Source organism: Candoia aspera, chromosome 1 (genome assembly GCF_035149785.1).
Source record: "Candoia aspera isolate rCanAsp1 chromosome 1, rCanAsp1.hap2, whole genome shotgun sequence".
Taxonomy (NCBI): domain Eukaryota; kingdom Metazoa; phylum Chordata; class Lepidosauria; order Squamata; family Boidae; genus Candoia; species Candoia aspera.
Window position 1 is genome coordinate 106,102,987 of NC_086153.1, and position 21,871 is coordinate 106,124,857.

At 37.7% G+C, this 21,871-nt stretch overlaps 1 protein-coding gene across 1 annotated transcript in view; it reads left to right on the forward strand.

Moving 5' to 3' along the window:
* Positions 1-1,541: 1,541 nt before the first annotated feature.
* Positions 1,542-21,871, forward strand: part of PDSS2 (decaprenyl diphosphate synthase subunit 2) — a 90,975-nt gene continuing 70,645 nt past the window's right edge. Inside the window, exons 1-2 of the mRNA XM_063311479.1 lie at positions 1,542-2,204; positions 15,468-15,602. Coding sequence (XP_063167549.1) covers positions 1,909-2,204; positions 15,468-15,602 — 431 coding nt within the window. The 5' untranslated portion in view covers positions 1,542-1,908. The remainder of the gene's footprint in view (positions 2,205-15,467; positions 15,603-21,871) is intronic.

Sequence of the window (21,871 nt, forward strand, 5' to 3'; positions counted from 1 at the left end):
ATTTTCAATCCACACTTGAAAAGTGTCCATGCTTAAAAAAAAAATTAATGTTCACCATGTCATGAACATCAGTCCAAAAGTTAACTGGGATGTGTGCTTCTGCACAGCACTGCTCAGTATGGTTTAGCAATGTCATGAAAACTTACAAGCCTTTTTGATGGGGATCACAACAGTTCTCCAGAGTGTCCTGCAGTATATCAACAGCATATTCTCAGAGTCCATCAATGCACATCTTAAAAAACAAAAGCCAACCATGTTCAGTTGTAGAACACAGAACTGATATAAAGCTTGCCATCAGAAAAGGACTGGATTCACACATCAAGCTAAACCATATTTTGTTTAATCTTGGTTTGAAGAAATAACTGGCTCCATTACACAATAAAACAAACAAATCATATCATGGCTTAGTGCCATAACCGATTTAATATGGATCAACATTTGACACAATCACAAGTGATATCTGATTTTTAAACTCAATCTCTGTTTAGATTAGATTTTGGACTAGACTTTGTATAATAAATTTTCCATGGATTGATCTTTCCTCATGAGCACCAAGTGCTGCGTGATCATGACAGCTGTGATAATAGCAGGACCAGTAATTGAGGTTAAACAAAATAATTCATTGTATCTGTGAAATATATATAACACATAATATAACCATTCAGTCCTATATCCATCTATGGAGCTTACTGGAAACTAAAATAATTAGTGCTATGTAATTTAAAAAATGATTAGGAAGAAGTCATTTGGACCTTGTATAAACACAGCACCTTTCTGCTATTAATTAAAGCAGACCCTCTTTCAGGCTTCTACATCAGCCTGAAAAAAATGTGGCTTCTTGAAGGAGCTGACTCATAAAACCATTGCAACTCTTTAAGTAGCTGCATGGTGTTTTTTTCCCCCGTCCAGGCTCATGCAGAAGCCAGGAGAAAAAAAACACCAGCTGCTTCAATGAATAGCAGAAATGTGCTATCTTCCCAATCATTTTTGAAGCATGCCCAGCCATAGAATGAAATCTTTAACGCTGAATGTCTTTAATTCAACTCCTAAAGCAGCCTCAAGCTTTTACCCTCAGGTTTGCACGTATGCCCGAAAAAAGACACCCAGGCTTTACAGCAAAATGTTTGAATGCTTTCAAGATCCAAAACGTTTCTTCCAACTCATTTTTGAAGCAAGGTCCATCCTAATAACCATGTTGTCTGTGAAGAAAATTGTAATTAAGCAGATCTAATATTAAATTTGACCCAGAAGTTCTTCGTGCAGAAGAGGTGGCGATTCTTAGTAGAACTCAGTGCATGAGATAACTTCAGAATTCCAACTCTACAACCGGATTGGAGATTGCACTTCAGGAATCACGAACTTTACGCTTCGCTTTACGGCGAGCCTTGAGAATCAGACCTAAAGCAACTCAGAACTAGGAACCCGCTGCTTACTAACTCGGCTTCCTCCAGAGATTACTGTACTCCCAGGCAATACCGTAACGTAAAGAACCGGTGCAAAAGTGTAACTTCTCCGATTCCCTGCCTGTCATTTTGCGACACTTAAAATGGCTGCCTCCATGAGGTTATCGTGCCGTTTCGGTGCCGGGAAGGCTACTTAAATCAGGATTTCCACCCGCCGACTTCAAGGAATTTATAAAGCGGTAGTAGTCCTAACAATTCTGCTCTGCGGCAGGACGAAGAAAATTCCAAGAAGGAGCGTTGCAGAACGTGAGGCGCGCATAAATACGAGAGGTGGAGTGGGGAGAAGCAGGGACAAATAGGTTGGAGGACTGGAGTAGGACTTGATACTGTAACGGTATAGGCAGAGGGCGATGATTAAAACTGTAGTGGGACCTGCTTGTACGTTGTACCGATATAATTTGGGGGCAGCCAGGGCCGCGTTGGTGACTTTGGCTTCTTGGAAGGGATGATGCGCCCCGTGTTGTTGCTGTCGCTTTGCGCTAAAAGTTGCTCCCGGATACTTGTCCAGTTCTGGGCCGAAGGTGGGGGAAACCCCAGGCAGGGGCGACGTCTCTTCTCCGGCTCTCCGTCGCCTTCTTCGGCATCCCATTGGAGCAAAGTGGTTTCGGAAGCCGAGAAGATTGTGGGCTACCCGACCTCTTTCATGAGCCTCAGGTGCCTCTTGAGCGACGAGCTGAGCAACATCGCCATGCAGGTGCGCAAATTGGTGGGAACCAAACATCCGTTGCTTAATACGGCCAGGTAAGCGGTCATCCGGCCCTTATTGGCGAGTACTTTTCTGGTAAGCTGCTGAAGTCTCTCCAGCAATTCTTATTAAATCCAAGTGCTCATATTCCCCCCAAAAACTTCTATTAACACTCCAACTATTAGTACTGCCCTGCCATAATTAGAACTCTTCTGATGTCACAAACTCCTTGTATTTCTCTTGCTGAATATATGAGACTTCCTTGTTTAGAGTTTGAATACTGGTCTACTTGTGTTGTCTGGGTAAACACTGTCTGCCTGAAGTCCTTTTAAACTAGAGTTGCCTGGAATTAACTCTTGAGCAGATGCTGTGTTGCTTCTGAATTTCATAGGTGTTTTACAGCAAAGAGCTTTAAGGTATGCTAAGCTCCAAATAAGGTTTGGATATAACAGTCTGGTGTAGAGGCCCACAGGGAATTAGTTTCCTCAAGACATTTCTGCAGGAGATTTTTTTTCTGTATATGTATGGGAAAAGAACTGACTTTTGTATGCTAGATATTATCAGTATAATTTGAATAATTTTGTTGCTGCTGTTAATGTGGAGTTGCAAAAATCAAAAATCTGTTCACTTGTAAAGAAGTGGCAAGGAGAAGGCACCATATGTTTTCGTGATGTTGGAACTGCACTATGATAACATATTGTTGACTTGTATGCAGTATATTATTTGTTTTGACTCATCTTTTCTACTTTTCTGTTTATTCCTTTATGAGATAGATGGGATCATGCTTTCCTTTTATTTACAATGGGTTTCTAAAATGCTGAGATATAATTGTGCTTGGGACAACTATTTTCCAAAGATATGTATGATATGGGTATTATTGCATCATATATTTATTTTATATTTCAAATTTTGTCACTGCCCATCTCACTCAAGAGTATCATAAAGGAAATTATCAAAATTACTTTTAATGTATAATATAAAGAATCAGTAACAAATATAGGAATTAAGTACAGCGATTTCTGAAGGAAATACCATTCCATTCCCAAGTTGAGAGATAGAAATATTTTATAAGGCTATTTTGAAATTATTAGTGTGTCAAACATATGGATTGTTGTAATTTTATATGAATTTTGCTAAAATCTGTGGTTGTAAATAAATGTATATACATACAATATTGTATTTTGACTTTTTATAGACTTCAGTGGCACTCTACACACTCAGATTAATTTCTTGGGAAGAAGCATGAGACATAATAATCAAAGTGCTTCAGTGAAGTGAACATCTTGGTATTAACAAGCTTGGATGTTGTGTCCTCCTAGTACATTCTAAGAAACTTGATTCAAGTTTAAAGATACATCACTGAAAAGTAGAAGTATTTGGTGATGCTCAGTAATTTCTTAATATGACAATTTTGAAAAAACGTTTTGTTTGATTCAGTATAATTTGATTAAAAGTAGCTAATGACCCAGTGAATCTTCCCTTCTATTCCTTAGCATATCTCTCCTTTTGTCAGTTAAAATGGCACATATGTAAGCACCACAGATTTCACAGTCATTTCTTCTTCCATTGTATTATGTGGAAAAGTGTAAATAGAGTTCTCAGCCAGTAATAATTAAGGGCTAGCTATACAGATAATTTCAGGATCTAATGAAGTAAAACAAAATAGCTGATAAAATTAAGAAAATGTAAGCAGGTACTGGAGGGCGCTAAGAATAAGGTGCTTGCTCCTCCCCCAATGGATACATATAGGAGTGTTGATTTATATTCTGACTTGTGTGTTTTCTTTGTTGTTTTGCAGTTCTCCCATGTTCTTTGGCAGGAGATGTTAGATGATCTAGTATGGTTTTACATACCTCTAGCTCTTAAACATGGATTACGATTCAGTGATTGATATGATTGACTAGGGTCCTTAAAATTCTTGCTAAAACAATTATAGTTTCATTTTATCAGTACAATTATTGAAGCCTTACTCTTTCTTTAAAATTTAATATGTAAGGTATATAAGACAATTAGTATGAATAACCTTCTGTTCTTTAAATATTTCTTCTAAATATCTGTATACTATTATAATCAGATTTATTTAGACATATAAGTTAATCAAATTTAGAGCAGAACTATTATTTGTCTGTTTTTAAGGGTTAGCTCCAAATTTTCTATGGTGAATGATGGCTGTGTTGAATTATTTGTAATTATATTATTATGATATACATATTTGGTATTTAGTCTTACTGTGGATGTTTTAACCCTTTCACCTTGTTTTTGTTTGCTATCGTTAATTGTAAATGGCCAAGAGACTGGTGATTGTGGCGGGTATAAATACGGTCTATTAGCAGGAGGTGTGAGAAAAGTGTCAAGATGGGATTGGCCAATCTTGATGGACTACTCAAGCCTTCTTGGAAGATATAAATATGTACTGTATAGGAATTCTTCTGGGATTCAAATCTAGCCTGGCCAGCTAGAATTAGGTAGGTATGCATGGACATACAATTTTTAGTTCAGGCTATAAAAAAAAGAAACATGTAGTTGTTTCTATGTGTCTGAATCACTGAATAAAAAGAACAAGTGGCCTGGGAGGTGCTTTCTGACCCTGACTATAGACTCCCCGTGTACGTCTGAATCTCACCAAGTGGCTTCTCCTGATCCCTTTTGTTGCTTAGCAAAAGTCTCTCTCACCCTGGGTGGTCCTTGTATACTTGTTTCAGATTGCTGTGTGGGATTTCAACAGAGTTCTGTATCGGTGCTCTCTAGCACTGGCCCTCTTTTATTCCCTTTCTATGACTGTTCCAAAAGAGAAGCAGGGAGCAGAAGATTTGTAACTTCGCCTATCAAGATGCTTGGGATGGATTGTACTGGGTTTGTTTATAGGACTTTGCTATTCACCAAAGAATACATAAGCTATTATATCAACTTATAGCAGTGTATTTCTTTAGCATCCAAATGTATGTATAGGATTGTATAGCCACAAGAGATAATATTTGAGTACATTATAAGATGTGTCAGAAATCCATGTCAAGAATACATTCAACTGACGCCATAATCCACTTCACCCTAAAGATTGTCTACATTCTGAGCATGATTTAATTGGATTTCACTCATTATTTTAATGCACAAGTATATTTTGCTTTGTGCGGTGATTGTGAATGAAGTATTTTATATATTGACACTCTTGTAATATTCATAGATCCTAACTTTCTGGGTCTTGCAACAGATTGTTTCAGAACATGGTTTTCTAGGGTTATATTTCATTTGGTAACCATATTGATACAACCATTAGCTGCGCCAGCTCAGATTTAATTTGGTAGTTAGATATATGAATGGTTAAACTTAAGAGAATTCCAGATCTCTGAACTTACTTTGCTCTTAACATAGATAAACATTCTTGTATGTTGTCTAATTTTGCCTTGCCTTGCCTTACATTCCTATCCTAGAGATTTTTCAGATTTAACAAAGTTGCTTTAAATTCTGCAGTTGTTTTCTTACGCTATCGTAAGAAAACAACTGCAAAATTTAAAGCAACTTTAAATTTTAGCCTAAGACAGCTGGCAAATACTAGAGTTTAGTAATAAGGCAGTTTTTATATTTTCAACTTTTCGCTAACATTTGTAATAAACTTAAAATTTGCTTTTCTTTGTGGTATGTCCTCAAAACTGGTGCCCTTGGCTAGTTCAGTCTGTTTCCAAAGATCTCATGTTTACACAGAGATTTGGTATATTCAGTGACTCACAAGGGGTTTAGAAGGCAAGCATACTGTATACTTGAGAAAACCTATTAAAACTGCTGTCCTCAAAGTAAGATGGCCATCTGTAATGCCAAGTGAGGAATAGGAGGGGAGGAATGGGCTGGCTGGGGAATTCTGGGAGTTGAAGTCCATATATCTTGAAGTAGCTGAGGTTAAGAAACACTGATACAGAGGATGAATGCTCCATTCAAGGCTTTTAGGAGCCAAAGGCTTGCTGAAATAATACAGCTTTGGCTTTTTGATGGAATATTAACAAGGAAGGGCTGTATGTATCTCCAGGGAGAGAGAGTTCCATAAAGTGGGACCTGCCACAGATAATGCCTGTCATCTAGCCCATTCTTCACAAAACCTTACAAGGTGGAAGAGACTTTCAAGAGGTCCTCTTTAGATGACTCAATAACTAGACCAGCAGATTGAATCCTGATACCTATCCTGTCTTTATAGGGCTTTAAATGACGAACAATTTGCCAGTAAGCTTTCAGGCCTAATTCAACTAGTATAGCAACTTTAGTGTAGGTACTATTGTACATTGGAGGTTGTCCTGCTAGTAGTCTCACCACCACAATTTGTACCAACTGTAGCTTCTGGAGCATCTCCAAAGGCAGCCCTACATAAAATGTGTTGCAGTCCAGTTGGGTGGTGATCATGGCATGAGTACGGGCAGGGCATCTAGCCCATGTAGGGTTGTAAGTGACACACCAGCAAAAGCCTCTTATTAAAAAGCAAGTGCGTAGAGGATTGGTAAGAACATTTAAACCAGAAAACATGGTGCTCTGCTTATATATTGGGCCTTTTAATTTCATCATTTCTTCTCTGCAAAATATCTGTGTCACCACCAGATGTGTCCATACCTCCTAAAGTGAGAAAGGCCTTGAGTACTGGAGATTGCACATGGATACACAACCTTTATTTCTAGCAGAAAAGACTAACTCTTTGGCTTGCAAATGGGATAATTGGTACAGAAAACTGTTTAAATCTTGGCCTTACTTTCCTCATAAATCAGGCCTGGAGGTCTCAGGGGACTGGTGAGCTCTTGAGGTGGCTCCCTTGCTAATCTAATCTCTTGTGTGCTGTACACTCTTTTAACTTTTTAATTACTGTTTTTTTGACATGTTTTATTGTTTTAATGTCTTTTTTGCACACCTCCCAGAGTCACTTCTTGTGAAATGGGCAGCTATGTAAATTTGATAAATACTGAACAGCTAACAATAAAGCAAATACTGTTCCCTGTTAATATTAACATTATTGAAAATTATTTCAAGGAGATGCAAGTATGAATTGTACTTAAGCTTACTATGATACTTGTATATAACTAAGCATGTCTTTTGTGATAATATATATTCATGAATTTTACTATCACTACTACTGTAACTGTTGCTACTTGTGATGAATCCTCCAGGAACTCAAAACAGCATACGTAGCACTTCCATTTCCTCTTCCCTTTTTTTCCCACCACAACTCTGCAAGTTAGTCTGGGAGATAACAGATTGGCCACAATTACTTAGTAAGCATCTATGCAGAGGTGAAGCTAGTTTTCTGTGGTCCAGGCCCAACACTTTAACCATTCTATCACATATTTAGGCTATATGAAAATAATTTATCTAGGATAATTTAAGTATGATTTTTTTTTTACCTTGGGGAAAATTGCTTAATGCATTTATTTGAGGCTAATGTATCTGAAGGGGACGCGGTGGCGCTGCGGGTTAAACCGCTGAGCTGTCGATCGGAAGGTCGGCGGTTCGAAACCGCGCGGCGGGGTGAGCTCCCGTTGCTCGTCCCAGCTTCTGCACACCAAGCAGTTCGAAAACATGCAAATGTGAGTAGATTAATTGGTACTGCTTCGGCGGGAAGGTAACGGCGTTCCGAGTCGTCATGCTGGCCACATGACCCGGAAGTGTCTATGACAACGCCGGCTCCAAGGCTTAGAAACGGAGATGAGCACCGCCCCCTAGAGTCGGACTCGACTGGACTTTACGTCAAGGGAAACCTTTACCTTTACTAATGTATCTGAGGCTATGTGTACTGGCAGTTATTTCACATACTTTCTGCTTGTGATCCTGCTCTCTGCCATCCCCTCTATCTCTTCATCATTTCTTTTGTCTGACTGGAATTTAAAGGATTAACTTCCCAAAGTCAATGAAGGGCAGGCCATACATGCAATATCTCCACGAAGAAAGTCTTTTACTTAATAGTTCTCAACAGGAGAATATGGAGCAGACCTCTGGTGCCAGTCTTGGGTGTTACTGTTAATTAATTTAGTCTGTTTGCAAAAGAATCATGTTTTTTTTTATTTGCTGTGTTTAACCTTGTTCATCTATTTTTTTATTTTAATGTGTTATAACCTTATTTATAACATTTGTATAGCTGCCTATCTTAAAACCAACTCTGGGCAGCTTAGAGCCAATAAAATATATACAATCATGAAACAAACGATAAAACTAAAACACAGTTATATTGCTACTTCACTGAATGCTGTGAAGCTGTCTTGGGAAGATGAGATGAAGTTTTGCTAAATAATGCAAATAATTTCTTGAAAATAATAGTTTCATATCAGATCTAGAATCCAAAATGGTTTGAGTTTGTAGTTTTGGTAGATGAGCAGACTGTGAGTGCGCACAGTTTAGTTTCATGTTTACATGTAAATGTTTTCTTTAAGATTTTCTTTAGGAGAATGCAGCCTGCAAGGAAAGGGTAAGGAGGGGAAAGAAGTGGTGATGCAATCTTGAGGGTCGTTGCGTTCACGTAATAGGAAATCCTGGTTTGGTATTAAGACTGAAAGGGACCAATCTATCAGTTCTCATTTCAGAACTTCAAGTGCTCTATATAGGCTTTTATAGCTCTTCTGACAAATATTCATTCCTTTCTCTTAAAATATTGTATTACAAAAATGTGGATGTCAGAAATAATTTAACAAAAGATAGTTAATTAACAAAAGATATGTAGGAAACAAATGTATATTGAGAGAATAAAATTTTAATAACATTTGACTGCAATACTAGGTTCTGTGGCTAGTATACCTGGGTTGTTAAATAATTCAAGTATACAGTACTATAGTACTGAAGTTTTTATTGACATGCTGGCAGAGAAACACAGGCATTCTTTTTGCCATCTGTTTATAATGCTATATAAAGAAAATGATGCTGGTTGCTGTGGAAACGAACATTTCCAAAACCACAAGTTGCTTAAATGTTTCACCTTTTGAAATCTTGAGCTCTCTCAGGAATGAACACATCCATGGGAAATATATCGGAATTTTTCAAGTTACTTTTCCACAAATTATTAATGTAAAGGGTTCAATGTATACATTTTGTAAATGCAGTGAAAACCTTGTTCACAGTTAATAGATTGCTTGATATTGTACAAACAATAATACTTTAGTTACTAAAACTGTCATTCTGCTTTTGTACATGACAATATTATATGGATGGAGGGATTGTGCAACAGACCAAGAGTATCATAATGTAGGTTTTAAAAATGGAAATTGGTGTATAGGTGCTTCTTCTGGACCTGTTTACTTTAATTCTTGTCTTTGGGCTCCCTCAGTAAGCATCATGTTTATGCTCCTAATTGTTTCATACTATAATCTGGATTGGCAGGACAGAATAAGAGGGGAAAATGGTTGAAAACGTTTGATTTTTGGAAACTACCAGGCGACACTCAGTTATTGTAAAGTTTCACATTTTGGTATTTCTTAGTGAGGTATCTTAAGCGATATAAGTATTAATTGAGCAATTTCTGAAGCCACCATTTAAAGCAGTTGTGTCTTTCAGAAGTTTTAACAGTGTAAAAAGAGATGCTTTGTATGTGCTAATGCAAATTGTGGAGCACCTCTTTCAAATGCTTTGCGCATCTCTAGTATCTAGTAGGGCTGCCCAGAGATTCAGGCTCAGAAGGTAAAATGTGGTTTGGAATGCATGTGGATATACATATGGCACCTATCGGAAACACCTTCAAGTAGCTGGATCTTTTACTAGGCTCATGCAGCTTCCCTCCACAGCTAATGTACAATCATTGGGAAAACATGTTTGGGGTAAGGGGCTCCTGACAGTTAAATGCTGTCAGTGTGTATTTATATGGCCCAAATATTCTCAATCCATCCATGGTTTTCTCAGTCTTCCCTTTCCTTTCAGTCCATTTGCTTTTCCATCATATATTTGTTTTGCAACTTCCAGTTTATTCTTTCTACACAACCAACTTATATCAGTGTACTTCTTTCACACTGTTCACTCACTCTTGTGTTCAGTCCACAGTCATTCAGCATCCATTCATTCTTGATCCTTTTCATGTTTTTTTCATACACTTAAGTACTTTGTTCCTAACATGTTCCATTTATTTTTATGTCTCTCCTGACTCTCAGCTCTCACTTATATCTAACAAAGAGAGTAGAAGTACACTCTTACACAGAGCCATTTTTACATTTTTCAACATTCATTCATTTAGAAAAGACCATGTACTTACTGAGTATCATTCTACCAGCATTTGTGTGTCTTAAAATTTCTTCATCATTAGTGAACGTTCTACCAAGGTACACAAATTCATTTATATCCTCTATTTTTTTTTGAAATGTTTATTGTATATAACTGGCAATTATTTACTTTATTTTCCTTGCCATATGCAGTAAAAATTTAATGTATCCTGTAAATGCTGCCATTAAAGCTACACTGTATTTTTGCAGTTTGGATGTGAATTGTTCATCATGTTTCATTCTCTTCCCTGAATTCTTCTAAAAATTTTTAAAAGTGCAAGTGTTTAGCCTTGTACTGCTATAAACAAGGAATGTACATTGTCATTTTGTCCACACTATTTTGTCTGGTGAACTATAGATAAGATTGCTAAAATGTAATTGTTGAATGGCCATTATGAAAATCATCCTCCAAATCCTAAATGTTTGTTCCTCTTTTTGCCAAAAATATTTCAATGAATAGAAACCACTGAAATTACAAGCTTATGTGTTACCTCTACTGAGAAGTGAAACAGTTGAGTGTTGAAGTATGCAAAGTGTTCATAGGAATACTTACGTTTGGTTGATTTATTCTTTTAAACAGATGGACAGTAGTAGGAGGTGTAATTCTTTCAGCATAAAAATTATTATCTAGTGTTACTGCCTGTGTGGGTGGTGCGAGTCTTTGTATCAGCACACTTGAATAATGTGCTTGTTTCTAAGCTAGGCTTCCCCTCTACTGTACATAGCCAGTCAAGAGCATTAAAAAAAGAGTTCTGCATTTACATCTATCAATTTGTTAATTTTTAAAACTTGTTTTTGTCACAAGAATAGCATTGAGAATAATTGTGTTTCCCTCCTATTGTTTCATTGCTCTGTACTCCTGGATTTGCAGTGGATGGTTTTACTGCTCTAATTCTAGTTAGCTTGAAGGCATAGTGTTTAATAATAATAAGTAGACAAACTAGAACAAGCTATATTATAATCTTAGGAATTTATATTTACACTTGTGGTAATATTTTGTCCAAGATTGTAAAAAGGAATCTGACTCTGATGTTAGGGTGTGTGTGTGCCCAGTTCCACTTGTGCTGCTTCGAGCCACTTTTTCCCCTAGAGGAACCTGTCTACTGCTGTATACCCATCAAGAATAATTGCACCATCTGGAAGACTTTTATCTACCTGTGACTTGGGTTGAATATCTCTGGGGACATGGATTCAGGTAGAATGTGAATATGACCCCTGAAGCCATTTCAAGTGATTGCCACAGCTTCTGGTTACTAAAGGAGGATTACCTTAGGGTTTATTTGTTTCAAATCTCATGCAATTTACTTTAGTGAAGACTGAGTCGATGTCTCTAATATAAGTTTGCTGATAACTATGGATGGATAGAAAAGAAGTTTAATTCTTAGCTCACAATTTGGAGAGGAAAAATAAATAATCTTAAGGAACACTAGATGGTACAGATCATATCAGTGGATGCTATATAAATTTGTGCCCGTGTTCTTGCTTAATATCGTCCACTATTTCTCTGTATAGAGTTACTACGAATTAACAGCTGTTTTTCTCGTTAGTATGAAGTGTTTCACAGGTTGGTGCTTCTTCACTCTCTGTGTTCTATTTTTATATATTTTCTGTCATATGGTAATAGACTTCATTTACATTTTCATTCAACCTCAGTGAAGATGGATATGTAGACAGAACTTTTCTTCTAACTTTAGAATTTTGAGCATCTAGTTTGAATACTGATTTCATTTAAATCAGTTATACAACTTGCAGAATACCTGCAGGCTTAACTGCTTAACCCTACAATCTCCGGCACACTGCGTTCCAGTCGCATCCAACTTGTAGTTCCAGTGAGAAGTCCTGTTCCATTGCCTCGTTGTGGCCCAGTTGGGCTCGTTGGACCAAATCTTCGTAGAATAAGGACTTAATTATTGTAAAGAGTTACTTAATAAAGAATATTTTTGATAATACCCTGCCTGGTTGCATAGTCCAAACAGGACAAAATGATGTGGGTAGTATTAAGAGAAGATGGAAGGAATATACAGAAGCACAGTACAAAAAGAGCCAGTCAATGTTCAGTTATTTCAGGAGGTACAATATGATCAAGAACCATTGGTACTGAAGGAAGAAGTTCAAGCTGCACTGAAGGCATTGGCAAAAGACAAGGCTCCAGGAATTGATGGATTACCAATTGAGATATTTCAACAATCAGATGCAGCAGTGGAAGCACTTACTCTTCTGTGTCAAGAAGTTTGGAAGACAACGATCTGGCCAACTGACTGGAAGAGATCTGTATTCATACCCATTCCAAAGAAAGGAGATCAAACAGAATGTGGAAATTACCAGACAATTTCATTAATTTCACATGCTAGCAAAATTTTGCTGAATATAATTCAGTGTTTGCAGCCTTACATCGTCAGAGAACTACCAGAAGTCCAAGCTGGATTTAGAAGAGGATGCAGTGTGAGAGATATCATTGCTGATGTCAGATGGATCTTGGCTGAATGTAAAGAATACCAGAAAGATGTTTACCTCTGTTTCATTGATTATGCAAAGGCGTTTGACTGTGGGGACCATGACAAGTTATGGTTAATGTTACAAAGAATGGGAATTCCAGAGCAGTTAATTGTACTCATGCGGAACTTGTACATGGATCAAGAAGCAGTTGTTAGAACAGAAAACAAGTGGTTCAGAATTGGAAAAGGTGTGCGGCAGGGTTGTGTACTTTCACCCTACTTATTCAGTGTGTACGCTGAACAAATAATTCGAGAATCAGGAATGTACGAAGAAGAACGGGGTATCAGAATTGGTGGAGGACTCATTAACAACCTGCGATATGCAGATGATACAACTTTGCTTGCTGGAAGTGAAGAAGACTTGAAGTACTTGCTGATGAAGATCAAAGATTGTAGTCAGCAATATGAACTACACCTGAATGTGAAGAAGACGAAGATTCTCACAAATGGACCAGTAAACAATGTCACAATAAATGGAGAAGAAATTGAAGTCAACAATATCAGTCTACTTGGATCAATGATCAATGCCAAGGGAAGTAGTAATCAAGAAATCAAATGACGTATCGCTCTGGGGAAATCTGCCATCAACGACCTATCTAAAGTTTTCAGAAGTAAAGATGTCAGTTTAAAAACAAAGGTGCGTCTGATTCATGCCATGGTCTTCTCAGATGCCACATATGCCTGTGAAAGTTGGACGTTAAAAAAGGAAGATAGAAGAAGAATCGATGCATTCGAATTATGGTGTTGGCGAAGATTATTGAAAATACCATGGACTGCCAGAAGAACAAACAAATCAGTTTTAGAAGAAATACAATGAGAATGTTCCCTAGAGGCGAAGATAACTAGGCTTAGATTCTCATGCTTTGGGCACATCGTCAGGAAAGACCGATCGCTTGAAAAGGACATCATGTTTGGTAAAGTCGAGGGCCAGCGGAAAAGAGGAAGACCTTCAATGCGATGGATTGATACAGTTACAGCAACAATGGATGCAAACATTGGAACAGTCAGGCACATGGCGCAAGACTAAACAGCATTTTGTTCTGTTATACATAGGGTAAACAACTCAATGGCAACTGACAACAACGATATAGCAACTGTTGCTCTAGAAATTTTACAACAGTGAGAAGTACTAAATACAAATACAATGAGTCAAAGATCAGATATATATTTTGAAGTTCTAATAAACAGAATCAAATGTGGGAAATACAGATTGGTTTTCCAGAACTACAGTCTGTACAGTTTTCTTTTTTCAATTTAAAAACAACCAAGTTTGCTGCATCTGGCTAGTTCTTGATGTCGTTGTTCCTAAAAATAAAAGATTTCCGAAGTTCATGTAGTGTTCTTGGCAACAGTCAAAATTATTTGTCATTGCCTTCTGGGATTTTTGTTTGTTTTATTTTCCAGTCTAGTCTACAGCCCTGAGACTCCTTGGTGGTCTCCCATTCAAATACTAACCAGGTCTGACCCTGATTAGCTTTATTGAGATCAACCAGTTAACTAGGTTATGCTACTCTTATTGTACTGTGCCAGCATCATAGTGAACACTAATACTTTCTGTAGTTCACAGAAAGGAGTTGGTTTGGCATAGCTCCTTCAGAGCTCAACCCCAAATGCTTAGTACTGTCTGAATGCATGCTTTCCAGGAAGTCCCAGTATTAATGGTATGCATGTAATTATTAATGGCTAGAAATTTAAAATGTGGAGGGTAATGTTGAAGCCATCCCCAGATAAAATCTGTCTGGATAGGCTTCCCCCATCCCACTGTCGCCTTGTTGAAGTAGGACAGTGATGTATAACTATTTGGAATTTTGAGAGTATATTATCTGTGGTAGATATTGCCAGTCACAAAATACCATCTTCTTTATCAGAGGACGCATTGGTGAGCTTGCTCCCTGCTATCTACTTTAATATTTCAGGTTGTTCTCTACCATCTCAGCTTGCCTTATTACTTTTTCAGGGAGATAGATACACTTCCAATAAAGCACTGAGATTCAGTCTTGTGTCATTTTTACTTTCTACAAATGCCTCTGGAGTGTATGGAGGGACAAGAAACATTCTTGGAAGTAACAATTCAGCTTGAGGCTGGCACTTTGTGCACATCAGTTTTAATTTAGGTGGTTTTTTTAATTGAAAGCATCTTTAAAAATTAAAGTAGGACATGGAATAAAGGGAGGTTTCTGTTGGCCCAGGTTTTAAAGTTCTGAATTCCAGAATGCTCAGCTAGAATGGCCAATAGACATAATAATTGGGAATTCTGTGACTAGTAGTCCTGGCAAACTGGAGGGCATCAGGATGGGGAACATTGATGTATAAGTACAACTTTGGGTTTGATCTGGTTGAGAAAGTGGCCTGAATCATGGTTTAAAATCTTTACATGATCAGAAATGACCATTGTTGAGTCTATTCAAAATAATACTATTAGTTTTTACTAATAGTAGTTAAATACTATACAGTATTTAAATGGTTATTCAAATTGGATTTATAACTCAGCGAAGTCCACCTTTGGGAGTATTATATGAACAAGTGCTTGATGTTGATAAAGCTAACACATTTGATAAAAAAAATTAGGAGAATTCTGTGTACTGTTTAGACTTATTTTATTCTTTTTCGTCTTTGCTAGGCGCTTTGTGTCTGATAGCAGGAACAATTTGCAGATGAGAGGCCTGGTGGTTTTACTTGTGTCTAAGGCTGCTGGCCCCAACTTGTCAACAGAAAGCTCCATTCAGAATGACATTGTCAGTGGGATATATTCCAGGCAAGTATTTGGATAATCTAAAAGAACATATAAATTGTCTTTATGTCAATATATATTTACTTTAAATAATATATATGGTAACTTTTTGTGACTTCACTTTTTTAAAAAAAACATATTAATATAATCTATGGGAAAAAACATTCCTTTACATCAATTTAATATCTGATCTTAATGTACAGCATAAGATTAGGCAGTGTTCTGTTTTAAATATTTCTATAGCATGGCAAAATTATTCTTAATGTTTATTTAATTTAAATACTGTTTGCACTCTATATCCCAAACTTTTAAAAAAATTGTAGTTGCATGGAGATATACAGTATGTCTTCACACAACTATTCCTGGGCTTGCAGGAAATATTTTTAAACATTTATTATTCCTTGTTTGTCTACCTTTATCTTGTTCCCAGCCCAACAACCTTGTGAAGTAGATTGGGTTAATAAGTTCCTTGGCTGAATGGGGACTTAGCAGGATGTTAGTTGCTACAGTACTCTTGCAGTATCTTAATTACCTACACACTTAGGCAATTACTTAATGTGAATATTTGGTTATGTGTGGCTAGCTATGAGTACCTTTTTAAAACGTCAGTGATGATACATGGAAACTAAATGCCTTCCTTATATGCCCTGAAACTAGATAAGCCTGTTCTACTTCATGTTTACCATGAAGCCTATTCTTTACATTCTGATTAGCCTGAAAATTGTTTTACTGTAAATTATGGAAAGCAATAGAAAGCTTAGCTGCTAAAAATGTCCATCACTTCTGACATTCTTTTGAAATGGAAGTTAAATTCAAGCAATATACTTTTGCTTTTCATTTTTCTTATTTCTCTCATAGAAGAGGGGAGAAGTATTTCAGGAAAAGGACTGAACTTCCCCATAATCTGAAGAAAATACTTCCATGTAAATTGCTGTATTTTTATCAGATTACTTTTGTTCTAAATACTTAATTCATGAATATTCTAGCGGAAATGGTGTGTGGATTATTGGTTAGTCATTGGAAGCTTGAAGTTGATTACATTTTCAAAATCCATGAGCTGTCTCTAATACCCTTTATTACTAAGAATTACCAAAGTAATGAGTATGAAATCTCATGTGGTTGTTTTCAGTGATTAGTAAACTAGGGGTCTTCATTCAGGGCAGTCACACATTACTTTCCCCTGATTTTTGTTAATGAAAGCAGCAATAGGAAGATGCTGTTTTAATAAAAGAAAGCAAGGGAAAAGGAAGGCACTCTTTTACTCAGCTAATTTTTCTATTCAAAATGTATTGCCCATTGCTTTTCTTTTAAAACAAAAATAAAGTTGTAGAAAGGTGTTAGCTTTATTTTTATGCTTTTCATTGTTCAGCTCATGATATCTTCAGTTTAAAAAGCAAAGCTGAAATCTTAGACAACTGCGACCAAAAGATCTTCATAAGCCCAGATGATCTGACTTGGTATTTCATGCTTGAATCTAATATACCTCATGGAAGGAAAAGTGGGCAGTGTTCCTTATTGTATATGGTGTGAGGATCACATTTCTAACTCTATCTAGTTAGAGTTCATACCCTTTGCAGTATGAAATTAATTTCAGAAATAAATATCTATAATGGTTCTCATGAAATCTTCTCAGTCACAGGTCTTATCAGTGCATCTATCTTATGGAGCATCTAATATATAAATAATACATGCACCTTACCAGTTTCAGTACACACAAAATGTCAGTACACACTTTGTATATTTTTGTAAGATTTTTTATTCTCTTTTTATTTGTAAGTTGCCTAGAGTCATTTACACAGTGAGATGGGCAGCATATGAATGTATGTCCAAGTAACTTTTTTACATGGTTCAATTTAATAATTTTTTGAAACTGGGCCAAAGTAGTAAATGAACATTTAACTATGAACTTCTGAAGTAATGCTATCTCTTCTAGTAACATTTTAATTCCTCCTTCCTCATTGATATCATAGTTCTGACACTGAAACAGTAATTTCTAGATTTTTATCAGCTGGTATTACAAAACTGTCTTATTATTAGAGGTCACAATATTGGGAACAGTAAAATAGCCAAGTGTGATTCAAGAATTTGGTAGAGGGGAAGGCGTAATTGATTAAAATTCCATGGTTAGGTAACTTCAAAATTAAAGCCAAGAAAATTTCAGTTCTGAGCTTATATGTACTGTTTGGTAAATTCACAAAAATTGCTTGATTTGGTGCAGCTTTGCAGTTTAGTGAATTTGAAGACTTTTATCTCTATAGTTTAGAAGGCTTGAGTAAGAACAAGGGTTGTATGAAAGAAATGTAATTTGCGACTATACAAATGAAAATAAAAAAACTTGAAAAATTTGGAAATGACATTTTTAACTTACGAATCCTGCTGCATATTCTTTTATTTTTACTTTGATTTCTGAAGTGTCATAAACTATTATCACTACATTTCCTCATTTTGTCTTTTGACAGACTTAAATGCCAGAAATTAAACTCAAGATTCTTGGGAAATGTTCACTGAAATGCTCTATAGTGGGATTCACAAATATGGTTGTGCTTCAGCTTGGACGATGAGTGGGTGTTTCTATCACCAGCTTTTAATAGAATTTTATATAATTTTTGGTTATGTATTTCAAGCCTGAATGTAGTGCCATAATAGCTGTCAGTTGGCATTCATTCATTTGGTATGTTAGGAATTCATATTTTTGGCTCACTTAATAGTTCTCAGGTTCATTGATTGGGAAAATGATGGCTCTGTGCAATTAGTAAAAGTACAAATGATTTTTAGCAGAACTGAAGTAACTATGAAGAAATTGCTGCAGTTCTGAAGAACAAGTTGATTTTAGGGAAAGTTGAATCATAAGGATGAGGCTAGTCTCAGCTGCATATATTATAGTAATATATCATATTTATGGGGTTGTTAATTGGTCTTTGACTTCTAGATTTGTTAATGACAGGCCATAACAATGAATTCTAACCTCTGCTGCTACACATTAGGACCCACTTACGTTCTTTCTTGCAGTTTTGTTGGCCTAATCCATCTCCTCAGCAATGTTGCCTTTTAAGTAAGATATATGTTGTCAGTGACATATATCCTGAGGTAGAAGTAATTACTAAATGCAGAAATGTTTAACCCTAAACTGTTCAGCAGTTTTTGGTGCTTACCGCTGCTCACAGAATAGATTAATTGGAAAGACATAAGTGAAAATGTTACTTGTGCAGTGCGTACCTACTAGAATATTATTAAGACAAAATGGGGCTGGTTTTAAAACAATTTTCGCTTGCTGCAAATAGTAATGAGCTGTTCTTACCAGAGTTACAAAACTGACAAGGATTGACTCCCTTTGGAAAGTACAGTGGTTATGATCTTGATCAGGGACTCATGGAAATGTCATTTTTTAAAGAAGACTTAAATAAAGATCAGGTCACATTGTAGGTCACAGTATTGCAGGATTACACATAGATTTAAAAGGTTCTCAAACCTTTGCTCACCATGGTAGGCATATGCTTGTAAGTACAGACTTATGTGGACACTGCATTAAGTATACTGAAGCAGGTTAGGTAGGTAGGTATTTATTTTATTTATGAAAGCCGGCCAACTCCAGAAGGCTCTGGGCCACATTCAACATTAAAAGCAATAGAAACCGATAAAACAAAATATAAGGAAAGGAAAGGAAAGGAAAGGAAAGGGGAGAGGAGAGAAGAGGAAGGGAGAGAAGATGAGGAGATAAGAAACAATGTGCCTCCTGGAAGAAAACATTCAGCTAACATATAAAATTCTAAAATCCCCAAAGAGGTTCACCATCTACCCAAACCCAAGGCCTGTGGATTAAGCCAGATTTTTTAAAGACTTTTAAAGTTGGGGAGCGTACAGGTAGTCCTTACTTACTCATTTGTTCAGCAACCATTTGAACTTACAACAGCACTGAAAAAGGAGACTTATGACTGGTCCTCAAAGTTCTGGCCTTCACAGCCCCCCCGTGGTCACGTGTTCATGATCTGGGCTCTTGGCAACCAGCTCACACTCACCCAACCATTGTAGCGTCCCACAGTCTTGTGTTTGCCATTTGCAACCTTCCCTTCCACCTTCCCACAAACAAAGTCAATGGGAAAGCTGGTAGGGAAGGTTGCAAGTTGCTCTGGTAAGTCCTATCGAGAGCCAGTTTGATGTTGTGGTTAAGGCATCAGGCTAGAAACTGGGAGTTTTAGTCCCACCTTAGGCACAGAGCCAGTTAGGGGTCCTTTGGCCAGTCATTCTCTCTCAGCTCTAGGAAGCAGGCAAGGACAAGCCACTTCCAATAAACCTTTAGAAAACTGCAAGGACTAGTCCAGGCAGTTCCTTCCCCAGCCACGCTGTGCTCACGGTTCACTCACACACCCTCCCCAACCCAGCAACAGCCATTCCCGGCCCTGTCATGCTCACGCCGCACCTTAGTGTGCCTGGGACTTGGTTAATGACCTGCAATCCTGACTTAATTATGACAATGGAGAGTGCCAAGATTGCTGTCACCAAGTGATGTGGTCATGTAATGTCGTGCTTTACGACCACATTGTTTAGTGATGGAAATCCCTGTCCCAATTACCATAGTTAACTGAGGACTACCTGTATGTCTGTCTGGGGGATGCTGTTCCAAAGGGCAGGTATTATGACAGAGAAGGCCTACTTCCTGGATTCTGTTAAATGACATTCTTTGATCGAAGGGACCCAGATCATGCCCACTGTATCTGATTGTACATGGTGGACAGAAACTATCACAGATCAGCAGTCCCTCAGATAACCAGGCCTTATGCCATAGAAGGCTTTATCAGTGAGATCCAGCACCTTGAATTGCACTTGGAAGCTAAGTGCGGCTTGCAGAGCAGTAGTGCTAGACTGCACTACCACATTCTGGATTAGCTGCAGCTTCTGTAGAGCACATTGCCATAGTCCACTCATGAGGTGACTAGGGCATGAGTGACTATCCAGAGGGCCCTCCAGTCCATGGACATGTGCAGCTGGCACACTAGATGAATCAGAGCAAAGGCTCTCCTGGCCACATCTGTCACCTGCTCTTCAAGCTGGAGCTATGCGTTCAGGAAACCCCCCAAGTTGCGCACCAGTCACGAATGGGGAAATGCTACCCTGTCTGGCACTAGCGATGGAGAATTTCTGGGCTGGTAAGAATGTGATTCTTCACCTCCCTCTATTTAGTATTAAACAAAATATGCCAGCATACTGAAGTGAAAGTCCCAATAGAAAAGTATAATTTTTAAATCTTAATTTGCCATTTAATTAAATGTGCCCAGCAAAAGTTATTACTCAATCTAAATCAGTCAATCAGTCAGTCAATCACTGGACTGTTAGGCTTTATCCATCCAGCTGTAGTTTTGTGCTGAGCATGGAGGAAAGGAGGGGTTCCCTTTGGAGGAAGCCTACTTCATTTTATGCTGGGTGCAGAGGAGGGAGGGAGGACTCAGTCCTTCTTGAAGTTTCCTTACCTACATTGTAGATGGCATTTTGGAATTATTAATAATTTTGTAGATCTGTTCCTGTCAGATGTTTCCAATAAGACAAAACTTCAGTACAATAAAAATTACCTTTTTAATCCTAGCACTATTCCTGATAAAAGCTCCCTTGAACCGATGATGATGATGATGATGATGATGATTTGTTTTAGGGAGTGGGCAGCCTTAGAAATTGAAATTATACAATAAATGATTGTTTGTAGCTGTTGTTGAACAATCTGAGCCCCCAAAACTGGCAGAATGTCCGACTAACAGGATTTGTGTTTGTGCCTTTGGGTCAGTGTTGACTCCTGGCAACTGCCTGAACTAGTCCCTGCAGTTTTTTAAAGATTTTTCGGAAGTGGTTTGCCCTTGCCTGCTTCTTAGGGCTGAGAGAGAGTGACTGGCCAAGGCCCCCCAGCTGGCTCTGTACCTAAGGTGGGACTAGAACTCCTGGTCTCCCAGTTTCTAGCCTGATGCCTTAACCACAACATCAAACTGGCTCTTGATAGGACTTACCAGAGCAACTTGCAACCTTCCCTACCAGCTTTCCCATTGACTTTGTTTGTGGGAAGGTGGAAGGGAAGGTTGCAAATGGCAAACACAAGACTGTGGGACGCTACAATGGTTGGGTGAGTGTGAGCTGGTTGCCAAGTGTGAGCCTGTTGCCAAGAGCCCAGATCATGAACACGTGACCACGGGAGGGCTGTGAAGCCCAGAACTTTGAGGACCAGTCATAAGTCTCCTTTTTCAGTGCTGTTGTAAGTTCAAATGGTTGCTGAACAAATGAGTAAGTAAGGACTACCTGTATGCTTCCCAACT